Source organism: Bombus bifarius, unplaced genomic scaffold (assembly GCF_011952205.1).
Source record: "Bombus bifarius isolate JDL3187 unplaced genomic scaffold, Bbif_JDL3187 scf7180000007970, whole genome shotgun sequence".
NCBI classification, from domain to species: Eukaryota; Metazoa; Arthropoda; class Insecta; order Hymenoptera; family Apidae; genus Bombus; species Bombus bifarius.
The window spans coordinates 6,213,135-6,227,955 of record NW_022884356.1 but is presented as its reverse complement, the minus strand read 5'-3'; the positions used below and the strand labels follow the sequence as shown (position 1 = coordinate 6,227,955).

Here is a 14,821-nt window from a genome sequence, read left to right as displayed (position 1 = left end):
TTAGTATAGATTCATTGGTAATTAAAGAGCTTATTCTGCATGTTGTTTGATGAAAAGACCAATTCAACGTATTAACTATGTTTTTTAATAGAAAGCTGCACGGAAGTAAGGTGCGAGGAAGGGAAGAAGTGCGTGGTGCGTAGAGGAAGACCAAGGTGCGTGTGCAGTCCTGAGTGCAAGGCACCAAGAGGAGGAGGTCCAGTTTGTGGGACAGACGGCAAGAGCTACAAAAATTTGTGCAGACTGAAGAAACGCGCTTGCAAGAAGGGAAGCCACGAACTAGCGGTTGCCTATAACGGCCACTGCCAAAGTGAGTATGTATGAAAGAGATGGAATCATTATCACCACCGCTTCGTAATTGAATAGCCATCGAAAAGACCATTTAGGATAGATTCTGTGAAAATTTAAGAAACTATCGAGTAGATCTATATAATTTAATTTAATTTAATTGTAACTAATAATTAAATATAAAGATTATGAAATCTATCTATATTTGATTCAGAGATCACATGTACGCATAAATGAAATGAAATAGCTCCCTGATATCATTTGAAAATTGCTAATTTGTTCATTTAAAATACTATAGCATGTTTCAATAATTATATATAATATTTGGGATTCTCGAAGCTATTCGATTACATCAAAACATTTCTCTGATATCAGTTACTAGAGAAACTAACATATTCTCTTCGTTCATGCTTTTCAACTCTACAAATATAACTTAATAATCATAAATAATTAAAAACATATCGTCGATTATTTCTGACCACTTCGGTAATCGACTTTTATAAGTATATTAACATATACGATATCAACAAATTCAATCATATCGCCGAGTCGTAAAAATCGTTCCAACCAACCAACATCATTTTCATCATCTTCCATCATACTTTCTGAAGCTAAATCCAATCAACTAACTCCAAATATTTCAATTAACTCGATTAACAACACATCTGTTACTATCCAAATTGTCAAAAACTATTCGATCTTCGACTATCTCCTATATCAGCCCCTAAACTTCCAACTCCCAAAACTGCAATCGAAAAAAAACTAAATAACCCGGGGTGGTCAGAAATCGCGTGTGCGCGCACGCGTACTAGGCAACCGCGGGAAGTTCGCGCGTGCGCGCTGGTCGGCGCGAAAAACAAACAGGGAAGGCGACGCATCTATCACGGGGTCGGTTTACGACTGTGCGTAATAACGTGTAAAGTGTCGAGCAGGTTCGTGCGCACGAGTCCGGTGCGGCCAAGGCCGGAGCTGCGTGCTGGACCAGAACCTGAGCCCGCACTGCGTGAGGTGCGCCCGCAGGTGCCCCCAGCCGCCCCCGCAACAGCGAGCCGCCGCACGCCCCGTTTGCGGGGCCGACGGAAACACCTACAAGAGTGCCTGCCACCTGCGACTTGCCGCCTGCCGCGCAGGTCGCGCCATTCCCGTCGCCTATAAGGGCCACTGCAAACGTGAGTCTCCTTTTACTTCTTTCTCCTCCTTTCTTTATCTTCGTTTCGTCGCTCAACTCCGCCACCTTCGTCGATCCTCCGACGTTCTTCTTTCTTCTCCCTCTTTTTTCAAGCCTTTCTCTCTTCCTCCTGTCACCTCGTTCCCCCTTCTTTTCTACCTCACACCCCCGTGACTGCGCGGACGCACCGTTGTTTCCGTCGGTTGCACGCGCTCTCTCTTTTCATCTCGCCCCGTCTCTCTAGCCCCTGTGTTTGCCTTTTCTTCGCCTTCTCTTTTCGCCTCTCTTTACCGTCTCGTCGTGGCCTGCTTTTTAGTCGGTTTTTCAGCACAGCGGTGCGCAACCATCGGTTCCAGGGCAGAGAAGCCTCGCGGGGAAATCGTAAATATCCCACGGGAAACAGTGGCGAGCGCCCGATAGAGAGATCCTCGTAATGGGAAAGGTTTGTCGTAATGACTGCTCTGTTGAGAGGGGAAAGGGAAAGGATAGGAAAGGCTGTTGATCGATCGAATGTTTCATTGATCTTGTCAAAATGATCAATTTTGTCATTTGCGCAGCTATGTCATTTTCGCATTGTCGAGAATTTTTTAGTCCGCGAAGTTTATTTTATATTGATTGTTGTGGAATGCGTTAATGTTGACTCCTGTTGAGATAGAAACACGGCTAGACGTGTTTATTTATTTCCTACGTAACATTTTACCTCTGATCCTATGGAGAGATAGTTAATTAGATTATTAGATTGTAATTAGATTATCGATAAGTATCATACGATACTTCCTTTTCAATTTCGTTTTGATAGATTGTTTTGAAATGTATCGCTGAATTCCAATTAAAATGATCATTAATCACAAATTGATCGCAATCTTTTTACGTGTCTTGTATTCATCTAAGTTCCTCGTTTATTATTTTGATATAAATTGTAGATTTCTTCTGTTCGTTTTATTATTGCGCTTTTGTATTTTGGATTTTACCTTTGATGAGCGTGAGATTAATGTCAGAGGATAAATTTCTGTGCGAGAGAGCTCGAATACGTTTTGCGCTTTCTTTCGAAGGCACTACCTGTTGCTTCTCATGTAAAAGAGTGATTAAACGCAGGAAAACGGGTGTAAACTGCAGGGTGGCTTTTATATGGCCCGATGCAACTGGTGAATAAGAATTTTTTTAATGCAAACTGAGACCAACGTTGGAATTGAACGGTGATGTCACAGCGTATTTTTTAAGACTACGTTCTGTTTTGGTTAACGACACGAAAAATCGAGGTACATATTACGGAGATAAACATTTTTAATATACACGATTCTTATATCTCTACGCACGAGAAATACACGTGAAAATCTTGCATTTAACAAAGAGAATATTTATAAAAATATGAAGTACTGTGTATAGCGTAATTTAATGCAGGTAATTATCCGATACAAATATTACTTAAATTACAATAATTACTTATATCCTCGTATATAGAACATATAGTAAATAAGAGAAAGATTAGACAGATATTGGATAGATGAAAAAAGGATCGATCGATAATTTCATATCTCTCGGATTATGACTAATTCATAAATTTTAATTGCACCAAGCGTATAATATTCTCTTATCAACTCTACATAATTTCAAATGCTTATTACAAAGATAAATTCTATATGAAGAATTTACGAAGATATTGAATATATACCTATAATGATAATTATCATGAGATAATTGAAATACTCATTAAGAAATTAATGGATCGTATTTATATAATCGTAGAAAACGTAATTAATAATTTTGTACGAAAAGGAATAATATTTCTTGAGCTAGAAACGAACGCGGATGTTTTCTCTTTATTACTGGCCGCGGCGGGAGAAAAAGCGGCATGAAATCATGCATGTAAAGGATTCGAGCAAGAAAGGGTGAAGGACGGTGACGAAGGAAAGGAACAAAACAGGCGGAGAGAGAAAAGTTCAGTTCATTGGTGAGCAGGCGAGTAGCCAGACCGCCGCTGCTTTGCATCGGAATGTATCTTATTGTTGTCTGGTTTGCACAGTGCCGAACTCTTCTGACAGGTGCCATAAAGTCACCGAGCGAAGTTATGTCCAAACAAGACTTTGCAGGGAATAATAAAATCCTGTGCCTGTGCAAGCGTTTACGAGTGAATCGCCTTTCGACCTCCTTTTTCTACCAAAACTGCCTCTTACCAACGTTCTGTATTTTTCCTCTTAATTCAATAAGATGCAAATGATGGAAACCTTATTAAAATATCACATGGATAATAAAACTCTGTCGATTCCTGTAACATCTATCAATGACATTGCTTTCTTAAACACATTACGATGAACTTAGATAAAAACTAATTTTGCACAGTTAATTATTATAAACGTCGTATTTCAACGATACGTAAAAAACGGCGATTTGTTATTTATTTTATACCAACAGAGATTACCTGTTAGTTTTATTCTATTATCAGTGATATTATCGACAAATAATAAGATTATCTATCGATGATTCTATGGTCTCTAACGACTAATAACAATTCTTTCTAATAGGATTAGATCAGTTTAGGAGGCTCTTCTTAATATGTTTACGGTATCATTCAATATTTGAGACCAACACCGATCCCTGATGTCCACGTGTATATTTTCTTTTAGACTCGCAATTCATTTTAGTCGTAGCAAATTATTCTCATTTCTTATGTCATTATGGTTATTCAAGTACTTTTCCTTCCCTCTTTATTGCTCTCTATAGTTTTATAAGGCTCCGTTCTAAGAACGAAGAGTGAGATCTTCCTTCTCGGAAGATAAATTCCATTTTATTGTTCCCTTTTCTCGGCGTTCTTTCCTGTTCGTTCCTAGTCGCTTGATCTTTCAACCGTTACATTATCCTTCTTCCAGGGATAACAGATCCTGACCGTGTACGTATTCTGCGAATCGCTTTGTACCTCGTCCGAGCTCGCTTTCATTGTCTTTACCCCTACTACGTGCTTTTAGGTGCTTTTTCTCTCCCCAGTAATTGATTTTGTTATTGTTACTCTCAGCAATGATCGATTCAGAAGGCTTAAGAAGAAAGAATGGTACGTTTTATCGTGTCCTGTGACGATAAGACACCTTTGTTAGACCTTTATCAGACACAAAAATGACGCGATTTGAAAGTTCAAGCATTAGTCATTGGAGAAAAATGTTGCCTCGTGTGCCTTTTGGTCCGAAATTTAGTGCGTTCGCGCAGTTTGTTCAAAAGTGTGCTAATCGGTCCGAGCATCGTGCAAATATAGACAGCTCTCACATTTTAACGGAGTCAAAGATCTTTTTTAACAGGCCAGCGCCTTTGTACGGATGCACTGCATACATTCTCTTTATCATCGGCAATTATCGACCGCCCCAACGTAATGTTCGATAACCGGTCCATAACACGAGCGTGTATTCGATTAACATTAATACTAGCCATTAAGGCGATCGGTGCTCACAGAAGGTAATAATTTGAAAGTATAAAGAACGAAAATTATTCGTTTCAAATAATTCTATAAATTCTTTATTTTACGTATCTTTGCGCATTTAAATATTTCCCTTTATTCGGTATGCTTGCGTAAATTTGGAATTTTTTTCAAAATGCACGGATACTGGTTTGAGGTAATTTGCATAAATCTACAGATCAAAAAATTCACAAGAATCTATTAATTAGTCGATGAAATGTCGTGACATGTCATCATAACTTGGAAGATAAAACGTTTAGCAAATGATGTATCTAGTAAGTGATATATAATATACGTAATTTCTACCAAATATCTTTTAATTTCTGTATGTATTCTCTTTGTCTCAATCTATACCAATACAATCATAATAGTCAAATCTCACTACACTGCTAATGACACGAACTTTTGATGAATTCTTTTTCGGTATATTGCATACGATAGGTTCGCGAAATATGCCTATAAGTGTCCGAATACTTTGGTGAGCCACTGTATGCGGCGCTCGCGAGTTTTTCGTGGCGTGAAACACTCGTACACGAGCGTGTGTCGCAGAAGGCACAATTTTTCGCCGGTGCCTCTCAACTCGAATGTCCAGCATTGCATGGATTCAAGAAGAAAAGGAGAGAAAGAAACGTAGAGGTGAAAAGAAAGAAAGAAAAAAAAAGGAAACATCGGGAGGCAATCGCAAGATCGTTCCAGGAAGTTCATCGACCGAGACGCGATCTGCCTGGCTGTGAGAGAGAACAAAAAATTATAAAAAGAGGGAATACAGACAGTGCAAGCAAGGAAGAGAGCCAAAGAAGAGGGAAAAGAAGGAATAGAGAGTAGAGAGGGGCGAGAGGGACAAGACGAAGGAGGGGGAAAGTATCGTTTTCTGCGTATTCCTTCGAAGAAGTCGTAATAAAGCCTGCAACTTCGTACATAAGATCAGCGATTGCGAAAGAGCTTGCCAGACTTTTTTTTAAACATGGCGTCACCATCCCTTCGAGAACCTCACGCGATCTGTTCCGATCGTTTCGCCGACTAATTGTCCAGAATGTCTGCGATCAAATCACAAAGGTTTCTGCAACTTCCACCGGCTTGACGCGATATTAATTAATGGAACTATGTTTGGAGATCGATCTGCTTTCGAAGGAACCGAAAGCTACGCGTGATAATTTCTGTGGAGATTTTGGTATTAGGAACATCATAACTTGCAATATGATTCTGGAAGAAATTGACAAATAATTTATTATTTGATTATTAGAGACATTTTTATAATTGACACGGTATATACGACAGCCATCGTGATATTTTCTTTTCATTTTTGTTTCTTCGTCGGAATATACGAGAAGAAAACAACATTAAACGAACTTCAAACGTGCAAAATTAAAATATATTGAAAATAAAAGATAAACGATCAGCGTGCTGTGCGAAACAATTTTCACAAAATCAGGGAAATTTTTCAAACTTTCCGTAGGCTTTTTCTCTCTCGGAGTATCTTGCGGGAGAATCCTTTCTCGAAGCTGATCGCTCTTTCGATTAGCAACGTCGTTTGCCAGCAGCACGCGAGCAATGTGTTACAATAATGTATACACATTGAATCAAAAACTCGTTAAGGGAATCAGCGCGAGAAAGGGAGGAAGGGAAGGGGTTGAGCGCATGTAACGAGTGTATAACTCGAGGCCGTTGCAGGATAATCCGCGGTTTCGTCGTTGATTTACGACGCTCGGAATGCCGAGGACGCGTCAGCGGCGTCTTTCCTGTAATATTATCCCTTTACAGTCGAAGACCGGAATATTCTCGTCAGTATGCTTTTCCAAGCAACGCTTGCGTCACCACAAAAAAACTATCGCTCGTTTGGAAAATAATACGAACGATTTTAATACAAATTGATTACGTATTGATTACAACGTTATTATTGGATTCGTGATATTATGTATCGAAGAATAGAAAGACTGGAAGATTCATTCGACTACTCATGATGTTAGATCCGAGGTGTATTACCGAACATATTCATTCCTATTAACCATCGTCATTTACACCAGTAAATGGAAATAACTCGTAGATACTTTAAAAAACTAAACTTCCACGATTTATCTGTATTCGCCAAAATTCAATCCCCTTCGTCGTGTTTTCTCTCGAAATCGAAATTTATGGAACGGAACCTCTTCGGACATTCCGTCCACGGAATTACCGTGTAAATTCATATGAAAAGGACACGGTTCATCGTATCTCGTACGAAGAGCGTTCATCGAATGGAAGAGGCGCAAAAACAGCTCCTTCGAACCGACTTCTTTGCTCGGGTTCGGGCTAATTACGCTCCGGCTTCCGGTGGTTCGCCGGTCGCACGTTAGTCCTTCCGGTGGCGGAAGCGACGCGCCCACAAAACTAGTAGCCACGCGTGCATAGTTTATCGCGATGTAACAGGAACGTAGAAGGAAGCATCGGCAGAAAAAGAAAGAAGAAGAACAAGAAGGAGGAATAAAAAGGAAGAAGAAGAAACGGCAGCGACGGCGGTCGTCGCGCGGAAAAGGGTTGACACGCGTGCACGTGCACGTGAGCGCGCGCGTGGAAGCGCGCGGACGTGTGTAAGGGCGTGTCCTTGTGGCGTCCTTGCCCTCCGGTCGTTCACCGTACGCACGCACGCACGCACGCACGCACGCACGTAAGCACGTACGCACGCACGCACGCACGCACGCATGCATGCAGTCGGAGCGCGCCCACGCAACGTGCGTGCATGTTTGGAAGCCGGGACACGCGGTCTTTTACGTTTACGACACTTACGGTCCCCTTCCACGCTTGCTGCTTCGACTAAAAATAACTGGCGACTCGAGGAATTCGGCGTGCATCGATCAGCGTTCGCCAGCGGCCTACCGAAAATCTAATAGAATTTTATTGCCACGACCTTGACGCGACTCTCTAATCTCTAGCATTTCAGTGTAGGGAAAATGGCTAGAATAATCAAGATGTTGGAACGATTTTCAAAGGGGAGATTGATAATGTTGTTGCGAGTAAAATGGGATATAAAGTAGCGTAGATATAGCTAGATTTGTCACTACGCGTGGGTTTGGTGGAATTATTAATGGTGTTTGAGAATGCGACAAACTTGTAGATAGAGTTTGTAGTTTTCAGAGATGTTTCTTGGGCGATTTATGAAGAATTTCATCTTACATTTGTGAATGAGTATGGGGAAATATATGAAACGCAGATTTTTAGAAACGAGTTAAGTTGCGTGTTGCACATTTTATGAATTTGCTGTGTTACGAGATTGAGCAAGGTGTACGCTAGAAAGTTTATAGTAGAAACAAATAGTTAAAGACACAATATATAATTAAAAGATATGAAACACACATGTTTTCGCATCAGTCATTTCTATAGAGTCGTCATAAATTATAGACATGTTCGCTGTAAAATTTGAACAATAATATTAGTTCAACTATTCGTATATACACGATGACTCTAATCTCAGTTTTTTAAAACGAACGTTGGCAGGAAAGAATATATTGAATATTTTTCATTGAACTTTTTTCGAAAGAACGCATCTAAGCACACTATGCATTGAAGGCATACTCGATAAGACTTATTCTTCGAGAAAGAGAGGATTACGTGCCGGGATTTTTTTCTATTTTTGAGTTTTAGAAAACGTAAGTGGTAGAAAAGTTTTTTGCAGAGAGAGAGAGAGAGAGAGAGAGAGAGACAGGTATCGAAATTGGGGGCTGATAGTAATGTTTCACGAACGTGAGTAAGCGGAATTACACGAAAAGTTTAATTCGCTATGACGTAACGTGGTTTGTGGGTTTTTTCTAGAAAACGTTATGACTAACATTTTAAATGTGACTAATCTCGCCGTGGGTGGAAAGTGGGAATATGAAAAACAAACGCATTTCGAATTGAAAGTTTCTTATTTTTAAAGCGGCTCAATGTAAATTCTTAGAAGATCGAGAGAATCCTTTGAATCGCGAATGTTTGCATTCAAATACTTTGCGGAATGTAAATCAGTTGCATAACGATTTTAAAGAACTCGCTGGATACTTTTCTAAAATATATTTATTTACGTCTGCGAACGTAATGATACCTTCGATCGTGCGAAACGCTACTCTCAAGCTAGAGACATAAACTTTTTCTAATCTGTAAGCACGTTCTACGAGTATTTTATAGCTGGGATAATATTACATTTTGCCGTTAAAATCCTCCGATAACGGGTAACAATTTTCGTCCATAAAATGTTCAATTTCGTTTAAATAATATTTCGAGTTCTTCGATAGTTTCGAATATATTGATCTTTTAGATTTTCATCTAGAAGCATTTCAAACAAGCACGCAATTTATTTGTACTTTAAAATTCATATTAGATCGTTAATTTTGTAACTCGATATTCGTCATTCGTTAATATTATTGGAAATCACGACTTTTTTGTTAAACGTATAAACTTTTGTACAAGAAATTATCTTCAGGTATGCACAATCTAATAAATCATACTGATATATTTATAACAATCATGATTGCTTAATAATTATAAAAAAAAACTAGAATATCTTCAAATCTACCTATGAAAATCTCAGAAACTAGATGTATCCATGCACCGTTCAATTTCCAAACAATCTTGATGCACTTCCTGGATATTCGAAATACGCGTTGCGTTAAAATAAATCCAACGTGTTACCGCAAAATATCAGTTGGATGCATGTAATGATGTCAAAACGATCGGAGAAACTCCAGTCCCTTGGTCGCATTTTCAAGATTCTCGTGGAAACGAAGAAGAGAACGGAGGGAGTGAGACAACGAAGCAGTTCGATCCACAAATTATGCGAAGTTAGACGTCTTCTAAAATAACAAACCGCGTGTAGCCTTATTTTCATTCCAGGCCGATAACTCGCCCTCTCGCGTGCTCTTTCGGATTTCGGTGAGAGTCGGTCGCGGGTCCATCCGGCGTTGCCGCGACGGAACGTTACGACCATCTAAATCGGGAACTCGCGAAACAACAAACTATTCCCATCCCGATTTGAAGACCGAAATTTTATCCGCGGCACTCGTGAACGGCCGGTGAATGGCATCACGGCTGCCTGATGCTCCGAGGAGGTCGCAACGACGCACAAACAAAAGAACCAACAAGGGACAAATCAGGGAACAAGGGGAGAGACGAGAAACGCAGAAGAATCAAGTTTTAGCGGAAAGCTTCAGCGGACGATGAAAAAAAAAAAGGGGATCTCTCTATTTTCTCTGGCGTCTTCTCCGACAGAAACCGCCCGCCAAAAGTTCCTCCAGTAGTTTCGACTCGAGAAAAGCTCGACACCGGGATACCTTTGATGCCTCCGGTAGCGTCTACCAGCTGAACTTCATCCTTTATTCTCGGAACGACTTCCGTGATCCAGCATGGTCGAGATCAAAGGCGACTCTATCGGTGGGCTATGATGGTACACACAGTGAAACCGCGGATCGTTCGTTTTGCGATTCTATCAGGTTTTAGAACGATTCCGTTTTGCCTCTGCTTCCAACCTCCTGCTATTCCTTCCCACTTTTTGCCCGCTGCCGTTGGCTGCTGGCTGCTCTTCCTATTTCTCCTCCGTGTCCGACGAGGACCTTACCTCTCTACTTGAGGAGAACAGGTGGGTCGCACGAGGTCAGACATTTACCGTCCGAGAAGAAGGTAAGAGAGGAGACCGGTAGATGCAAAGAAGGTTGAGTACCTCGCACGAAGAAGGCCTCGTGGCACGACTCTGCGCGAGGTATGCCATACGTACCGTCTTTTTCGACTGGTCGACGCCGCGGGAGGAAAAGAGAGAGGAGAGAGGGAGGGACGTGCGCCGACGACGAACAGGGAGTAGGATACGCGCGGACAGAGAGAAAGAGAACGTCGACGACCGGGGAACCAGAAGGGAGTCCTGCATATGCAGGGAGCGAAAAAGGAGGAAGAGAAATATAGGGAGACGGTTAGACGAGGAGAAACAAGAAAATGAAGTCGAAGAAGAGGGAGAAAAGGAGCCGATGGAAAGAGGGGCCACGCGAAGAGAAAGAGAAGCGAACGTTTATCCGAGATTCCGCGCGCAACAAGATTCTACGGAGGACCGTTCGATGTGCGAACGATACGTCGTGACGCACCCCCGCGGATCTCGCTTCGAGAAATATCAGTTTAGATTTCGGATACGAAGAAACTTCGAAGGTTTGTTAGTACTCCATGCTGGTCTGAAATTTTCGACGGGGGATGTTTTTGCGATTAAATAACGTCGAAGACGATAAGCGTTGTCTGTTATAGTACAAAGATGTAATCCTACATTCTTGGTGTGGTGTTTAAATATACCTTGATGTTTCATTTGCCGTAATGTTTAGGAATACTGGGAAAAACGAGGTAACGAATACTTTATCATCATTTTGCAAACTTATTTCAAGACGACTGGAATTTAGAGCCGATATGATAGCTCTTCAAGGGTGAATTGAGTGATAACTTTACAATCGTCCTGCGACCTTGGCAACGTCGAGGAGTCCATACGCGATGCATAAACATTTTACAAGATATACGAAACATTCTGAATATCTTCCTAGTTACAGCTTGGTCATCGACTTCGGTTTGTACAAAAGTTTTAGCCTACCAAACGGTATATTAATTATTCTAACTTCGAATTATCTTTTTGAAGGCAAATACTTCTATAATCTATTAGAAGTACGATTCGATATAGTAAAACAAGCGACGAAACAACTACTAAAAACGTTCTAAGAGCTGAAACTTCAAACATTCCCACCGACTGTACCTACATTTCACACGATATCGATTTAATCCGCAAAAGATTCATATCTCGAAGAACGAACGCGTATCTCTCTAATCCATTCCCTATCTGTAGGATCCATCCGATTTCGCGAGCGAGTACGGGCCGGGCCGGGCCGGTTGGTTCCCTTCGAATTTCGAGAGGGGTCCCGCTAAAAAGGCAAAGTCCGGTGACACGAGAGCGGCAGGGGCCCTTTTCGAAAGTCGATGTTTTTCTCTCGTGGTCGGGAAGGCTGGAGGCGCGTTGCTCAACCTTTCCTCGTCAGTAACACCGTGCACGGTGCGGCATGGTGTCTGGTCACCGGCGAGCGGCGTGGCGCGGCGTCCGCGCCAAGCTCTTCTTTTTTCGCCGGACTTGTGCAAGATCTGCCCTCTCCTTTTCTCTCCAGGTCGATCCACCCGTTTTATCCACCAGCCGAATCCGGCTATCTCTCTCTTTCTTTCTCGCACCGATCTTTCCTCTCCGTCTCTTGCACTCCACGACCATGCACCAAGCCAGTTCGTTCGTTCGTTCGTCCGTTCCTTGCAACCATATCAACGTCCGCGCGTCTGCGTCTCGACATCGACATTCACTGGCGCATGCCTCCGCTCGAATACTCGCTTCTTGAGGCCGCGAGTCTCCTCCTTTGCCCACGCGTCTTACCCTGCTCACTCGACTTACTCGCTCGCTCGCTCGCTTCAAAAGTTTGCCCCTCGCCGCACCCTTTCTCTTCGACCTTCCACTTCTCGACCGTTCGTCCTCGTGCTCGCCCGCTCCTCAATACTGTAAACAATCGGCGAAAAGAACCTTTGCCCGTATGCAAACCGTGCATCGTCCGCCCGTGACTGCGTTTTACATATCGCCGTGGTAACGGGCCGATGCGAGCTGCATTCAACCGCGGCTGCCGCGAAATCTGCCGGATCCCTGGACTCAGGAGACACATCGACGATGGAGCTGCGGGAGAACGTTCGCAGTTTCTGAATATTCCGATCGGATAACTGTATACTCCGACGCACGGGACGATACGTCGCCTTGCGTCGCAGCGGAAATTCTGGCAGAATTTGTCTGCTCGTAACCGAGATGCGAGAAGGAGACACGTACCCTTTTGTTTTATCGTACCACTGTACTAGTATTTTATTATCGCGTTGTTATAGCGGTGCAATTAATACGCAAGGAAAATTGTAGAGATTCCTTCTGGAATATTTCGTTTAGGTTCGAGACTGTTTGAAAGTACAGTAGAGCTAAGTATATTTATTGGATGAAATTTTAAGATACAGAATAGGAGTTCACGTTGAGACAAGCGGATAAAGTCAACTGTAATTTATTAAATCGAGGTTCAACTAAAATTTCATTCCATAAATATTACAATTTCTAGTAAATTTCTGGTAAAATTCACGTTCGGATAACCGTATTAACAAGAGTTTGTTATAACTTGATTGCAATAACAGAACTTCTATTATACCTTTTACCGAAGTTGTTTATCCCGCAGTAAAATTCACGAGAAAATGTCTCATCCTCGATGTGTTAACGTCTGACCCGACATGGGTTAACACTTAGCTGGCAGAACGCGTAGAAATGCGCTTTACATACATATGTATGTATTGCGTTGAACGACATGTTAATCTCCCTTTATGAACAGAATGCGTATTAGTCGAGATAAATGTCGAGACGAAAATAAACATCGTTTGTTTGTTCTTTATACTATAGTGAATTTAATTTTTTTCTGAAATGTAATTTTCTAAGTACAAGTTGCAATTCGTTTCTGTAAATAACGATACGTTTATTCAAACTGATCTCTTCGATCGATATAATCTTTGTTTGGTATCGTAAAACAAGATCCGAAGAGAGAGACAAGAGATGATTATACGTCGTATCAGTGATGCACGCAAATCGAGAATGCATTTTTATACTAAGCAAATAGCTATCTGCTAAGTGAAAAGAATCTCGTTCTTGTCTGGTTCGCAACAAGTTCAGGAACATGTTTTTACTTTTACTCATCGGTAACTTTAGTTCTCGTATCCATAGCAAGAAACATTGAAACATCTTAATTATTTACTTCGATAGATACTCTAGTTTTAAACTTTGTTACGATCTATCATTGTCAATTTCGACGCGAAGAGAACACTACGTTTCGTGGATAAAATGTTTATTCATACCTCTGCCATTTTGGTAATGAAAAAATACTCAACAAATTGAGTAATTCAATGGGGAAAATTATATCAGTAAAATATCAATAATTCAAAATATTCGACTGATTTTTTTCTACTGCCTCAGTTTGGAAACAAAGGAATTACTCCCGTGATTATCGCTATTATGTTTCACCATTGTACGTCTGTAGGTATATTTCTGTTCAAAAGATGTATATTCATTACGATAAGATTAATTCGAAACCAAATTCGTTTATAAATCATCGATAATTCGTAGTCGATGTTAGTCAAGTAAAAAATACTACTCGATAAAACACCTTCAAAAATAGGTACACTTTTTACGACCAAACGTCATGCTGCAAGCATCGTGTTTTCTCGTAAAATTCCACCGTGCTCGTCGAATAAAACGCGCGGTTACCGCTTGGATGGAACCTACTAAAAACCGATGGATTGTTCAGCGAGCATCGGCCATCGGCTTTTCTGTTTCTGTTTTCTCGTTCCGGCGGAATTCAGAAATTTTAACGCTCGAGTTAATAGAGGCTCCGGTGAAACGTAAAAACTTCCTTCGATCGAGACACGATGAAGAGAAGCAGTGGAGGAAGAGAGGAAAAAAGAGGGAAGGAAGAGAGGGAAAAAACGACGAAAGAAACATAGACAGCCGCGAGAGGAAGAAGAAACGGTACACACGAAGGACAAGGAAGTAAATAAGTAAATAAACCAGCCGGCTTAGCGAGGAGGTGTCGCGATGTAAATAATCGTCTTCCTCGAGGATCCGAGGCGCGAAAGTGCACGTGTCTGCAAATATGCATACGGTAATATGTGCGAGCTTTTCCCAGTCTCTCTCTTTTCTTCCTTTCCACCTCTGGCCCCGCCGGTCCGGATTCTTTGATATTCTCGGACCTCTCGTACACGCGGTGCCATCTTCTCGCGCCAGCATAGGCGTTAAGTAATTTGCTTATTTCTTTTTACTCGCCGCTAATAGCTCCTCCATACATTGGCATGGTTTTCTCGCGCATCAAATTTTTTTCGCGCCTCAACGTTTTTCACTCTTCGGGCAA

At 41.4% G+C, this 14,821-nt stretch overlaps 1 protein-coding gene across 1 annotated transcript in view; it reads left to right on the top strand.

The window, feature by feature from the left end:
- Positions 1-14,821, top strand: part of LOC117212668 — a 67,669-nt gene that overhangs the window by 29,042 nt on the left and 23,806 nt on the right. The window contains exons 3-4 of the mRNA XM_033457622.1: positions 92-310; positions 1,221-1,457. Coding sequence (XP_033313513.1) covers positions 92-310; positions 1,221-1,457 — 456 coding nt within the window. The remainder of the gene's footprint in view (positions 1-91; positions 311-1,220; positions 1,458-14,821) is intronic.